Source organism: Physcomitrium patens, chromosome 2 (assembly GCF_059467195.1).
Source record: "Physcomitrium patens ecotype Gransden chromosome 2, ASM5946719v1, whole genome shotgun sequence".
Taxonomy (NCBI): domain Eukaryota; kingdom Viridiplantae; phylum Streptophyta; class Bryopsida; order Funariales; family Funariaceae; genus Physcomitrium; species Physcomitrium patens.
In genome coordinates this window covers 19,170,842-19,185,391 of record NC_143411.1, presented here as the reverse complement: position 1 = coordinate 19,185,391, position 14,550 = coordinate 19,170,842, and the positions used below count along the sequence as shown (strand labels likewise).

The window sequence follows — 14,550 nt, the reverse complement described above, 5'->3', positions numbered from 1 at the left end:
TCCAGTTCGAAATGACCATTACCTCTCCTCGGGTACTTGACAAGTAACCGAGCGATACCAAATGCTGATTGCGTCTTGCTGTCAACTGAACTCTAGTTCGGTCTGGCTAATCTCCTCTTGTCCTCTCTATCTCTCTTGCGTTTCTCGGTTCATTGGCTATCATTTTCTAACTATTTCATGCTTCCAGACGAATCTAGTACCCTATGCTGTACACAATGCCTACCCATTTTCTTAGTAGTTGAGTCCAAGTACCGTTTTGTCAGTTCAATATCCTGATAATGGAAGTCATTCCGATCAAGTAAACAGCACCCAACAGACGAACATAATCCACGTGATATTGTGGATGATTATCAGACATACTGGGGAAGAATAATGCGGTTAGGGCTATCTTGACAGGAAGGGGGCTTCACATACCTGGGTTGCAACAGTGGCGGAGTAGATCCAGTGAAGCTGTCAATAGGTGCATTTAGTGGGAATTTCGGGCCATTCAAGGCTTGTGTTTGGAGAACTTGGTGGTAGAATAAGGAGGACCCTTTTGTGCATTTCTCACAAATGCATGAGAATAGAGGTGTTGGGCAGGATTTGCGTCATGTTAATGAGGGAGTTATACTGGAGAATTGTTGTAACTTGGGTAGAGTGCATGGAAAATAATATATATGTCAAGTACATTGTTCATCACATCTTCAATCCAATCCATACAACAAAAAATATTTTACTTTGCTTAAACAATCATCCAGATTAATTTGGTAGCCTCATTGGTGTCTCCAACTAATTCCACAATTACGTAGCCAATATTGAGAACACATGTTTTGACACCTAATAAGACAAAGTGTGTCAATAAGCATGTTTGAACTCCATATATATATATATATATATATATACACACACATCATTTCATTTTAGTCTAATTATTATACATTTACACTTTGTATACATAATTTGTCTATTGTTTCTTTATTCACATTATCTCCCATTTATCTCTATCGACAACAATTAAAAAATCAATTCTAACATTATTCCTAATTCTTTTATATGATTTAAGTATGTATTTTTGTATTTTTAGAATGTTTATAATATTAATGATCAAATAGAACAAATCAAGGATTTGATTGACAGATATCACATACAAAAGAATTAAATTTTGAAGGTTTGTTAATACAATCTATAATAGGCTACTCAAAATTTCAGCATAAAAAACATTCACAATTCTTTAACTTAGCTAGAATCAAATGGAAGAGTATAGGAATTTCCTATGACTCAATATATATAGGGAATTATTATAGTGATCTAAGTATTTACTAAATCAATCCATCCATCATCATTGGTTGAAGATCCAACCATTCTTTCATTGGTTTTTAACCAATGCAAATCTAGTAGTAAAGAGTTATTTGATGATAGTTAAGATGGGTCAATTTAGTAAGTACTTGAGTCACTTTAACAATTCTCTCTCTCTCTCATATATATATATTTATTGATTACACTTTAACTAAACTAAAGTATCTAGTTTAAGCAAAATAATTTCAAATTATATTTATTTAATTTTTAAAGAATTTAAGAGAATGAGTGATATAATTAATATTTATTTTACAAAATTAATAAGCTTGTCAATAAAAAAACTTAAATACAAGCATAATAATATTACAATTAATAGAATTAAATTATTATACTCTACAAAACATTTTAGTGGAACAACATTTTTTTGTTGTGTTTACTGAAAACTTTTATACATGTCTATTTCCAATGCAAATTGGCATACTCTAATATAATAATTTGTAATTAATTTTAACAAAGATGTGATTTTTTTAATTAAAAGAATATATTTAGAAACAAATTATCTACCTAATTTTTGTATATAAATTTTTACTTATTTTTATTTATTTAAGTATATATATTTATAATAGTTTACAAGCTAAAATTAATAATTAGATTTTTTATTAAAACAATATATTGTTACTTTGTGATATGTAATTTTAATTTTATATCCATGTCATTACTTTTAGTTTATAACTTTTTAATTTGAAGTTGTTTTTAATTTTTTTAATTTTTGGTAAATGCAATAGAATAAAATAAATAAGTATATATATATATATATATATATATATATATAAAATAACCCACCTATTTATTAACCCACTCTATTATAACCATCATTAAAAACTAAATCATCTCCACAAATCATCATTACAATCATGGTCTTCATCTCCATCCCTCTCATTTCAAGTCCTTGCTCCCTCTATTCTCATTTCTCATCCCAACCCCTCTCATTTCCAACCTTTGTTCTAAATAAAAACTTTTTAGTGTACAAAATGAAGATATTAGCATTGGATCCAACATTGCACTATGGATGTGGAATCAAGCTTAAGGTATTGATGAACATCAACTCAAGCCTACTAAATCTTGCTGACTTTCTATACTTGGTATTTCAATTCTTCTTCTTCTATGTTGTGAATTTGCAAGATAAAGTTTTGAAGGACATGATGGGTATTATATAGCCTCAAATTTCAGCAATGATCACCCCACTCAATGAACCAAATCCATGCATTGATAATCCATGTCTGGGATGCAACAAAGCGTAGAAATGACTTGCCTTACATGATATGTGTTCAATGCATCCACGAAGATGTTTACAGCAAAATGATACAAATACAAACAAGAAATATAGTCTAAATGCTAATCTCTTTGCATTGTCATATAATTTTTGAGAATTCAAACTAGAAAATAATTACTAAGAGACCAATGAAAGACATTAAAATCATCTCCACAGTTTCAGCTAATTATGCAAGGGTAGTATACATCAAAATCTCTGATTAAAACTTGCCAAATCCTAGCCAATTAATTGTGACAAACTCTTAGTCAAAGACGGAAGTTATTAGCTAATTCTTAGGGAAAGGTTAAAGATGAAGGAGGACTACAATTAATACTTTTACAAGAGCTCTACTAAAAAGATCATATTCCTACACAAGCAATGATAATGTTGTTTATATTACTTGAATATCAACAATTATAGAAGGCATAAATAAATAAGTTATTACCAATATTTTCAATGGCTTCTTCAATTATAATATTGTTGTAGTTAGCAACTCTATTGCCATGATAACTTTGTCTTATATTCAAGTCATGTACCGTAATGATTCAGTGGTTGTCATACTAAAGTGAGTTCTTTTGAATGAATCAGACACATGAGGGGAAAAAAATCAAAAAATCAAAAATCAAAAATCAATATCTTGAAGGGCAAGATCATGAGCATGCTATCAATGTCTTAAGAATTTGATAGATGAATTATCCAAAATTAATCCTAATCTAGTTAGAGCATAGTGTTAGTAGAATTGAAGTCTATTAAAATTTCAATTTATGATAATAATAATAATAATAATAATAAGACTACCAAATAAGTGTTGTCTTTTAGCATAGGAAGTGAAAATAAGATATATTGAAATAATGCAAAAAATAACAATAGATGAAAAATCTCCAATACTGATTGGTCTGAAGTGATTGGCCGTTCACAACTTTCTTAATCTTGCAGATTCATAACATTAGAAGAGAAGGTATTCAACATAGTAAATATTAAAAGCCAGCAAGATTCAGTAGGCTCAAGTATATGTTCATCAATACCTTAAACTTGATTCCACATCCATAGTACAATACTAGATCTTTTCATTTTGTAAATTAAAAAGCTATTACTGGAAGTAAAAATTGAAAATAGAGGAGTTGAGATGAGGATTAAGAATGGAAGTTTGAGATGAGAGCTAGGAACAACGGGAGTGGGAATTGGGAACAAGGGGAGTAGAAATAAGGGCCATGATTGTAATGATAGTTTGTGGAGATGATTTATTCTTCTAGTGATGATTATGATGGGACGGGTTGATTTAGTAAGAAATTAGGTCATCTTAACATTTCCCTATATATATTTCAAAGAATGAATAGATTAAATGATATAACATTGTGTATATTAATAAGTAACATTTGATATTAGATGTTATATGAATGAACCCATATATCTAATAAAATACTCATAATAACAAAAACCTAGAATAATTGGAATTGTGCAAGCCATCCAGATTTTTATTTCTCTCCCAATTTTCCAGAAAAAAACATCGATCATTATTTGTCCAAAAACATGTAAGAATCCATATCATATCAGCAATGATTTAATACTTTCAACCACTCATTCACTCACTTATTGGTTCATGGAAAAATGAGGTAGGAGAGTTGTGTCATTATAAGCAAAGCCCAGCATCAAAACAAAACAAAAACAAGTAAAGAAAACCGTCCATACTGTGAAATGAGATTGCTCATCTTCTCCTAGTTTAAAGTAAACTCTAATCGAGATTGCCATCCTTTACCAATTTGAAGAAACCCTAGTCGAGATTGCTAATCTCCTCAACTTAAAAAAACCCTTATTCCCAAAGTAATTACATTCCTATCCCATCAGTGGCCTCTGAATTGGTGCTCTGAAGGTGAGAAGGCGCGAAGGCGCGAAGGCGTGAGAGAGAGCGGTTCATTCGATATGCTTGAAAGCTTCGCAGTTATTCTTTAATAGATTCCATTATATATTAATAATAATAATTATTATTATTTGTGTGGAGAACGAGTGAGTCATCCGCAACGCTCAGAGATTGTTGCAGGATAGCAGTGCCATTCTGCGTAGCGCTTCCTCGAGTCATGTCCACGCCATACGCGCGACACTTGAGAGAGAATTGAAAATGCGCTGAGAAGCAGCAGCAGCAGCGGGCGGGAAGGAGAAGCGGCAGGTGGCGAGGGATACCTCGGCTCGTGCCGACCCTCGTCGTCGGCTTCGTCGTCAGAGCGCACGTCGGGTGACACAGCGGCCGTCGACCCAGACAAAGAAACCCTTGGCTCGCATTCCAAGGCACCCCTGCCAGCCATCCAGCCTCTGTGAGAGAGCGGCCAAACCACATCACCACCACACCACACCATGGCCAGACAAAGCAGCAGCAGCAGTAGCCGCGCTCCGGTGGAGAACAAAAGGCCCGGAGTTGTCTCGACGCCAATCATGGTCTAAAGCGGCTAACCCTCGCGAGTGGGGAGGTGGGGGGAGACTTTTTCAAGGGACGGGCAGAAGTGGAGGATGGTTCCGACCTGAGAGGAGGGTGCTGCCCAGAGGGAAATTTCTTTCCAGACGGTGGAGCAGAGGCCATCTTTTACACTCGGGGGTGCAAGGGGAACGGAGCAGAAGGAGGAGGAGGGAGGATTGTTGTCATCGCCCCCCCATCCCCCCCCGCGCGTCGCGACATCTTTCGTTATGGGAGAGCTTTTTTGGTTCTTGTTCGGGTGGTGTCCATGTGCTGCTCATGGATCGGTATCTGCGCACTAGAGCATCGCCAGCCATGGTACTACTGCCAGGGCCTGTTGATATCGTCGCTCAACAACGTTGGTTTGTAGGAGGACCACTTGGACTGGACGGCATGCCCAGGAACGGTTAATGAAAGGGGTCGGTATCATGTGGCGGGGTTGAGAGATTTGGGGATTGTTTGTACGTGGTCAATGCCGTGGAAGGTCCGTGCATGGAGTCGGGATGAGGGGTTTGTGGATTTCGGGAGGGATGAGGTGGTTGAGGAGGTAGTGAAGGGAGTTCATTAGTGGGCTTTTTGTGTTCTGAGTCTTTGTTCTTAGATTTTTTTGGTTTTTGGCCTGGGAGTTTGGAGGCGAGTAATGCGTGGAGAGGGCAGTTTGGATGCCATTTTTGGGGAGTAGGTGTGTGGGAGAGGAAAAATGATGGTCTTGTACTTCAAGTAAGAGCGCGTTGACGTTGAGGATAGTGAGATAGGGTATGATATCCATTTCGCGACAATCTCGGATCCAAAAGTCGTGGAGCCGCGGAGAACGACGACTATGTTTTGAGGGGCTGATTGGCATTGGATAGAGGAATGTTTATGTTACAATTTACTTTTTGAAATTCATTTTGGTGCCGTGAAGAGGGTCCGGTGGGGAACTGGAGGTATCATGTACATGTAATTGCAATCAAGTAGATGCTGTCGCACGTTGGATGTGATTATAAACAATGGCATTCGCATCAGCGCATAAGAATGGCGGTCCTACGCCGGCCCCACGCACCCAGGTGCGCACAGAAAGGTCCCTTTCAATGAGCTCGCAAAGTGCGAAGCCCGTTACCGCTTCGCCCACATCAATAGCGTCCCCTAATATGCGCCCCAAATCGGCGTCTCCTTCCCCATCGAACAATGTGTATCATAGGCGGAATAGCAGTGGATCAACTGGCAAGGGCGGTTTCGATAACGGAGGTATCCTGGCATTCCTCTCAAAATGCGTTTTGTGGGGGTTATTTCACATGTATTCAGCAAAAGATAAATAAGAATTTTAGTTAGGCTGCCGCTGAAAGTTTTGTGGTTGCTGCCTTAATGACGGGATTAGCATCTCATTAGCCTGCATGGATGGAACATTCCTGTCTAACTTTGACTCTGCGATAGCCATTGTCGATTCCGATTAAAAAATGGACGAGCACTACACCTAACAGTGGACTTCTTCATCCCTCGCCTCCATTTTTGTAGGTTACTATTTACTTCCTGATTGCTCTCAGTGGTAATGTGAGAATATGCGAAATTTTCCAGGGTATCTGATTTCGTACTTGTGCTAACCGCCTTGAGCATGTCACTCTATTATCATGGAGGACATCATCTTAAACCTGGTATTGGTATACACCGTGGTGTATTTCATACGTCGTGGTTGTATCTTAATTGTGGAACAGTGAATTACATTCTTCGTCAAGTAATCCAACTCAGTGTGCATCAATTTCGGGGTGCCATCGTGCTGGAGACGTAACACATCTAGCCGCCCGGATAGACATTTGTATTGGTTGATAGATTTTAAGTCTCTGGTTGTGTGGTACAGTTCTGAATCGGGTCCGGGTGGCGGTTCGATTGCGCCCTCGGAATGCTGAGGAGCTGGAAGCTGACGCTGATTTTGCCGATTGCGTTGAGTTGCAACCAGAGGTTTGTTTTGAAGTCCAGCACCCTAAGCTTCCTCCTAACAGATTTAAGGGAGTGACCGATAAACGTGTTACAATTGTGATCCAGTAATGCAGATTGATACGTTCGTTTGTGTACAATTATAAGACATCATTTCCATTACTTTACTTAAATGATGTTCATTACGGGTCAGTATATGATAAGCGGCGCTTCATAACAGTCAGCAACGTCTTGGTTACTTAGCGTTGCATTGTATTTAGGGCATGTTTCTTGTTTCTCACCCTTCCGAATGATGTTACTCCATAAGATCTTGATCGTGTCTTTCATTGGTTTCAGTTCAAAAGATTGAAGTTACGGAAAAACAATTGGGACTGCGAGACCTATCAATTCGATGAAGTTCTTACAGAGACCGCTTCACAGAAACGTGTCTACGAGGTGGTGGCTAAGCCGGTTGTCGAGGTAGGTGCATTTTCAGTTAACATTGTCGAAGCAAGGTTTTAATGTTTTTGTTATTGAAGTATATCAATGTTTCAAAGTCCATTATCTAAATTTTCTTCTTTCCTCTTCATATTTACTTCATCAGAATTCTATGTATACACTTGTAGGTAACAGACATTGCACAGTACTACCTCAGTATTATCTGTTCAATTGAGGTTGTTTAGAGCCGATTGTTCTCGACTCCTTGATTCTATGGATTCCGACACGGATGTTGGTAGTCTTATGATTGTCAGCTTTCGTTTACTATCGACATGCTTTCTTATATCCGACTAGCTCTGCAAGTCGGTCTGCGCCTGATGTTTCACAGCCCTCTAGTTGGTAACATTCTATTCATTCTCGGTTGTCAATCTATTGTTTTATGTTCTTTCAGGGCGTTCTCGAAGGTTACAATGGAACCGTCATGGCATATGGACAAACTGGAACTGGAAAGACATTCACTCTAGGAAGATTAGGAGAAGAAGATTGTGCAGATCGAGGTATTATGGTTCGTGCCATGGAGGACATCCTGGCAAATATTACCCCAGGAGAAGACACTGTAACAGTTTCATACTTACAGGTGCATTGTGTTCTTGATGTTCTCTTTTCTGAGTGGCCTAGTCATTTTCTGGATCTGTACGTTAACAATCGTTGAAAGCTTTATTCTTCATTGCGTCGTATGATAAGCAATTGAAACTATGTGCAGCTTACTGGCTATCTTATTTACAGTAGTAACTCTCTGATAACAACACATGAAAACAAGGTAACTTCCACAATGTCATGTCTAGTTTCTTACTTACATGCGCTTGTGTGGTTTTTGTTTGATCTAGCTATACATGGAGACAGTGCAAGATTTATTGGCTCCAGAGAGGGATAACATTGCTATTCAAGAGGACCCTAAAACCGGTGATGTGTCAGTTCCTGGGGCTACTCAAGTCCTACTTCAGGATCAGACCAGCTTTGTACGATTGCTAGATGTTGGAGAGGCTAACCGCTTTGCTGCTAATACGAAGCTCAATACAGAATCGTCACGGAGTCATGCTCTTTTAGTGGTAAGTAAATTGTCCCGATTCTATTTGTCGCTGGACGTATTAAGGTAGTGGTACCGACTTGTCCTTGCTAACAAGGTGAATCATGAACGACACATTGGACTTCAGTGGATCTCTTTGAACCTCTGGTATTATTCTTTATTGTCTATGTCGTGCATTAAGGTGTTTTCTGTGCTTAATCGTATCCTCTGAGACTTTGGATTTCTACTTATGTGACATACTTCTTCTTGCAGGTTCAAGTGAAGAAAGGTTACAAAGGTAGGTCTGGAGACACCGCCACAAATGAAAACGATAACGGCAGCCCTCAGACGGGAACGGGACTGCGTGCTCCAATTATTCGAAGAAGTAAACTTCTTATAGTTGATCTTGCCGGATCAGAGCGTGTGGACAAATCTGGTACATACTCTTCTCTTTAAATTCTTTCCATTTTGCGTATAAATCTGTGATTCTTAGTAGCAATGAAATATTGCCTTCCTGGTTCCAACTATTTCTGCTGTCTTTTCCTATGAGCAGGAAGCGAGGGTCACACCTTAGAAGAAGCAAAATCAATCAACTTGTCTCTGACAGCATTGGGGAAATGCATCAATGCCCTTGCTGAAAATAGTCCTCATGTTCCAATACGTGACTCGAAGTTAACTAGATTGCTTCGAGATTCATTTGGAGGTACTGCAAGAACGTCGTTGATTGTGACAATTGGACCATCGCCCCGGCACAGAGGAGAAACCACCAGCACAATCTTGTTTGGTCAACGTGTGAGTTCCTTTCGCTTCTCTTTAAAGCATAAGTATCATACATTGCATGTTGCTCTGGTTGAATCGGTAACCAGTTGCAGATTGCACTTGTGAATGATTGACCTTGAGGATTGATTGTGCACCATATTTAGTCTAAACCTTGATTAGAGTATTTTCTGTCTTGAAAAATTAGTGCGTGAGGTGCAGTTTGAGGCTGTTTTGGTTCAAAAATTGGTGAATTCTGAGAAGTATGCCTGTATTTTTTTTTTTCTTAAAGTTTTTTGTTTACTTTCCTACCTCTGACCTGCTCGTCATGCCATACAGGCCATGAAAGTTGAGAATATGGTGAAACTGAAAGAGGAGTTCGATTACAAAAGCCTTTGTCGAAGGCTGGAGACAGAGTTGGACAGAATGGTAGCAGAGAATGAGAGGCTAGTAAAATCTCGGGAAGATAGTGAGGATGAGTGTGCCAGGCAGCTTGATGATGCTCGTCAAGATGTGTATGAAGCCGAGAGCAAGCTTGCGCATGCTTTGGAGGTGTGTTTGCTTAAACTTTGTTTTCCGTGCATATCAATGGTTAGTTGGATGCAGTTCCACCATTTCAAAAGGGCTGATAGGTTGTGATAATCGCGTTGTTCACATGTGCTTTTGAACATCTCATAAAATAGAGCTTCATGAATTTGTTTATGTGAGACATAGGTCTAGTAGAATCTGTGAAAAGTCCTGTCGTAATGATGATCCCTTGGACCTGTATTTTTTGATTGAGTGCCAATTCGATATTACTGTTGAGGTTTTGCTTGATTCACTTTTTGTTTTACTTAATTATGTCTAGATTTTTTCTAATTTAAAAAAAAACTCGTTTGGTTAAAATGAGACTTATAATTAGAATGGCGTGCAGTTAACGGCTGCAGAAAAGTCGCAGAATCGGAAAGACGTTTTGGATATGAAACTACAACTAGAGGCCGAGTGCGCTCGGCGTGAGCAACTCGAGAAGGAGCTGGAAGCACTTTCTTCACATCAGTCGGAGAAAGCAGAGGTATTATTTTAGTATCAAGCTTTATGACTTTATTGTATCCAGCAACTAAAGCACTGTGCTAATTGGGATTGTGCAAGTTACTTGATTTCGAGAGGCTGGGTTCTTATTGTATTTAAATTTCAAAATGTTCTTGACCTAAGGCGTTTGAACATGAGCTGATGCGACGCCTTATATCATTCTTATTTCGAAAACTCTGTTTTATTGAGCAAGGAGAACAATAATATTGTAACCCTCGTCTTTATGTTGGCAGAAATCTTCCAATGTGGACACGACGAAACTCCCGAAAGAGCTGACAGATGCGGCGGAAATGCACCAGAGAGAGATTGCAGAACTCATTCAGGAGCATCAGAAGGAACTGGCAGAGACCGTTGCTTTATACATGCAAGAGCGAGCTCATCGCGAGAGGTTAGAAAATGAGTTGGCTAGTCAACGAGAGTTGGTTCTATGTGAAAGCCTAGGAAAGCAGCTTCTTAACGGTGCTCAACCTGAACATCAACGCCAAGAGGTGAATGCTCTATTTTATTTGCTGCATTGTTTGGTACTCATTTCGAAAGGGAGTCTTGTCTAGAAAAAAACTTGTGGCTTTCGGTTTTGGGTCCACTCAAAGCATTTTGTTCTTGGACTTCCCTGATATTAGTGTGTGGTGTTCTATTGCAACTCTGAGGCTTCCTTTATTCTTATATTTGCAGTTTTCCATGGCAATACAGTCAGGTGAGCACAGTAGCGAAGTGATGAGCTTGAGGTTGTCTCTCGAGAAGCAGATGCAAAAGAATGACCAACTAGAACAGGAGCTACGTGCATTGAAATCGTCAGCGTCAAGAAAGAGCATGAAAGGGAACATACAAAAACAAAGTGATGAACTTCTGACTTTAAGACAACGATTAGAAGATGAGCTCAAAGAGAGAGGAAGACTGGAGTCTGAAAATAGACAATTGAGGGAGCAAGCAGGTTTTCTCAGTGACGATGAGGAGGTCTGTAATCTCTCCACTTTCACATATCTGATAACGAGTTTTATTTTAATATTTTCTTATTTTTCTCATTGTGGGTGTGGCATTTTCAAAAAAGCGTATTTATCTACTTTGTTTTTATCAGATCTCTTGAACCTTAAGATGGGTGACGCCAAAAAATGTGAATTTGTTAGAATTGTTCTTATTTAAGGGTCAGTTATTTTTTTAATGTGATGACTGTCCCACATTTCAATTATCTCATTTTAAATATTATGCTCATCTGCGGTTATGCAGCAAACTCGAAGGATGGTTGATAAGGGAGGCTCTGGAAGAAGTTCAGTTGGATCTGAAAGTCTCCCAGTTGGTGCTTCCAATCCTGATCATATGCGTGACACTATCAATGGCCAACGTGCTACTATTGCTAAGCTCTTTGAACAAGGTACGCTTACCAGCTTCCCTCCGTTTCTCTCTCTCTACCTCCATGGTATATGCCATCGCAGCATTTCAACGGTCTCCTGCATATCATTGTTTCCCTTTGATGGTAGTAACGATACAAGTAGTCTTTTTAATGCTGCAAGTGTACTACATATCGCATTAGTAATATGTGGAACCTTACAGTTGGATTGCATAAAATACTTTCGCTTTTGGAGTCGGAGGATGTGGATGTACGGGTACACGCTGTGAAGGTCGTTGCCAATCTTGCTGCTGAAGGTAGGGATACAAAGTGACTGGCTTTTTTCTTCTTCGATTATCTTTGTAGCGCCTTAACGAGCAACTGAAGTGTATCTGCTGCGAATTTTGTACCCTTTCGTTTGTCTTATTTTTAGAAATATCATGTTTGATTCTGTATGTGAATCGGCATTTTTGTTTTCATTTTTAAATAATTCAATAAGAGTTACGACTTGCATGGTTTATAGTTGCTCTTTTCTCTGCGTTTGTTCTTACATTTGTTATTCTGCTCCTCAGAATCGAATCAGGAAAAAATTGTGGAAGCAGGAGGTTTAGGTTCTCTTCTCAATCTGTTACAAAGTTCTGAAGACGAGACTATTCGGCGCGTTGCAGCTGGGGCTGTAGCTAACCTTGCTATGAATGGTGACACTTCTTTATCTTCTACTCTTCATACGTTTTTACCCTCCCAACTCAATTCGTCTGATGAAGTTACTGGATTTTCTGAATTTTGAGATTGTCTCCTCACGAGCGAGCATATTGTCATGGGTGGCTTGCGGTCATGGAGCAGCTTACTGGAAATTTTGCCTGGTTATTTGTTGAACCAGGGTTCTTCCGTCCTTACCGTTCTATATCCTGTTGTGAAAGTACCTTGGGCAACACGTGCTTAAGGGTACTCTCCGTCTTTTGCTTACATTTCTTTACTCTGTTGGAAGCAGAAACAAATCAAGAGCTCATTATGGCACAAGGAGGGATAGGTTTGTTGGCACGGACTGCTGATGATGCTGAGGACCCTCAGACGCTCAGGATGGTCGCCGGAGCTATAGCTAATTTATGTGGAAACGGTACCTTAACCCTGAACCACTTCATCGGATAAATTAAGTTCCCTAGAAAACTTCTACTTCATTTCATGATGCCATGTGAATGGCCAAGTTTGATTGCCCGCTGAAGTGAATGAAGAATCCTTTTAACATTACATTTAGCGAGGCTCGTTCTTAAGTTTGATTTGTGTGATCAGTTCATTTGCTAATCTTTTCCTACCAGTGCTCTTTTTTAGGTTTTATGTAGAACAATTGCTGTGTATCGTAGCAGCAGTAACTGTGCTGGGTAATAGTATTTTGTGTAGAAAATGTTACAGGTATGTTGATTCTAATGAACATTGACTTAATGTGACACAGATAAACTGCAAATTAAGTTGAGAGAGGAAGGAGGTATTCGGGCATTACTCGGAATGGTGCGGTCGAGGCATCCAGATGTGCTAGCTCAAGTTGCTCGGGGAATTGCAAATTTCGCAAAATGTGAATCTAGAGGTGCTGCGCAAGGTAATTATTTTACTCTCGTTTAGTGCGGAGCCATCTATGTTGCCTTCGTGTATGTTTTCTTCATACTTGAAGTTATATTGGGATTCTGGATTTCTGATGATTTTGTTGCAGTGTGAGAATTTTATTTAAGTTGTCAGATTTCGGTTTATTCACCAAGGTGTGGTACCACAGCTGAAGCCGTCCGTCAAGTTTATACTATTTGCCGGTTGTGTTAAATCATTTGGACATTGGACTTACAGTTTTTGATCTGTTAACTTTGATGGTGTCCCTGTGGTTCACAACTGAGTTATTTTCTATTGTTAGCATTGGTACACGTGGTCAATTAGCAACATTTTACTAAAGAGTGGTGTTCTGGGCGCAGGTTACAAATCAGGAAGGTCATTACTTATAGATGATGGAGCTTTGCCGTGGATTGTTGCAAATGCCAATAATGATGCCTCGCCTATCCGGCGCCATATTGAGCTAGCACTGTGTCATTTAGCACAACATGGTAATTGTCTTCACACTTTTGAGTAGGTTTCAAAGGTGTTTCATGCGGAGGTCTTTGACGGCTTGGTAAAAGAACGTTGTAAATTGCCTTAAATAAGACTTTTGAGCAGCACATAGTTGTAGTTTTTATTCATAACTTCCTTCTCACTTAAGTCATTTCTACCATTAATCAAGCTACTTACTTTTGGACCTCTACCGATGATGATTTGCAGAAATTAACGCCAAAGATCTGGTGGCTGGTGGTGCCCTTTGGGAATTGGTTCGCATTTCTCGAGAGTGTTCTAGGGAGGACATTCGCAACCTTGCTCAACGCACATTAAATGCCAGTGGCACCTTCCAATCAGAGCTGAGACGCCTTCACTTGGTTTATTGAGGGTTACCTTTTTGTCTTCTAAAGTCAGGATGTGGCGTCCTATTTCATTTCTGAGTAGTTGTATAATTAGGATAGAGATCACAAATGACATAAATCAGTTGTAAAATTTGCCCCTGTATCACTTTTGTCTTTTAAATTTTGTTTTGTATTTTTCCCCCTCCCTCCCCCCTCTGGTTGCCTTTACTTCAACCAAGTCTGTTTCCCAGTGTGAACGGGTGGGGAAAGGGACTATATTAAAGCGGTTTTGATGGCCCAGATATCTTCACTAGAAGAAAGATCTAGGATTTGGCCAATCAATCGAAGGTCAACACTGCTCTATGTGAAGTTTATTTATTTCATCTATTCAGCAGGCTCATTAGTAAAGCCTGAACGGGATAGCATCGGAATGTATTCTGACAATGTCTTCCATAGGTTGACTCCCTGAAATTTAGGGTTTTTCATTGGTTCAACTGGCTTTGCTGAGGTCACTTGCTTGGTGCAAATTTTTCATCTGTATTTTTAAAGATCAAGTTTCATTAG

At 39.1% G+C, this 14,550-nt stretch overlaps 1 protein-coding gene across 2 annotated transcripts; it reads left to right on the top strand.

Moving 5' to 3' along the window:
- Positions 1 to 5,213: 5,213 nt before the first annotated feature.
- LOC112275657 (kinesin-like protein KIN-UB) lies at positions 5,214 to 14,480 on the top strand. Of its 2 annotated transcripts, none has more exons than XM_024506212.3 (18): positions 5,214 to 6,260; positions 6,868 to 6,968; positions 7,281 to 7,403; positions 7,813 to 7,998; positions 8,249 to 8,470; positions 8,701 to 8,863; positions 8,981 to 9,219; positions 9,523 to 9,735; positions 10,097 to 10,234; positions 10,485 to 10,739; positions 10,942 to 11,205; positions 11,476 to 11,620; positions 11,800 to 11,892; positions 12,148 to 12,273; positions 12,567 to 12,692; positions 13,026 to 13,169; positions 13,531 to 13,659; positions 13,871 to 14,480. In XM_024506212.3, exons 1-18 carry the CDS (start codon positions 6,023 to 6,025, stop codon positions 14,029 to 14,031), a joined length of 3,066 nt encoding a protein of 1,021 aa, XP_024361980.1. In that variant the 5' UTR covers positions 5,214 to 6,022; the 3' UTR covers positions 14,032 to 14,480. The 2 variants fall into 2 exon arrangements, with proteins under 2 accessions (XP_024361980.1, XP_024361971.1); XM_024506203.3 differs by having other exon boundaries at positions 5,300 to 6,260; positions 10,924 to 11,205.
- The last annotated feature ends 70 nt before the right edge of the window (positions 14,481 to 14,550 follow it).

Bases quoted from the DNA above. Each gene is read 5' to 3' on its own strand.
- LOC112275657 (XM_024506203.3), top strand. From the start codon at position 6,023: ATGGCATTCGCATCAGCGCATAAGAATGGCGGTCCTACGCCGGCCCCA. The intron at 9,220-9,522 runs GTGAGTTCCTTT...CATGCCATACAG, and splicing joins CAATCTTGTTTGGTCAACGT to GCCATGAAAGTTGAGAATAT. The intron at 13,170-13,530 runs GTAATTATTTTA...TTCTGGGCGCAG, and splicing joins ATCTAGAGGTGCTGCGCAAG to GTTACAAATCAGGAAGGTCA.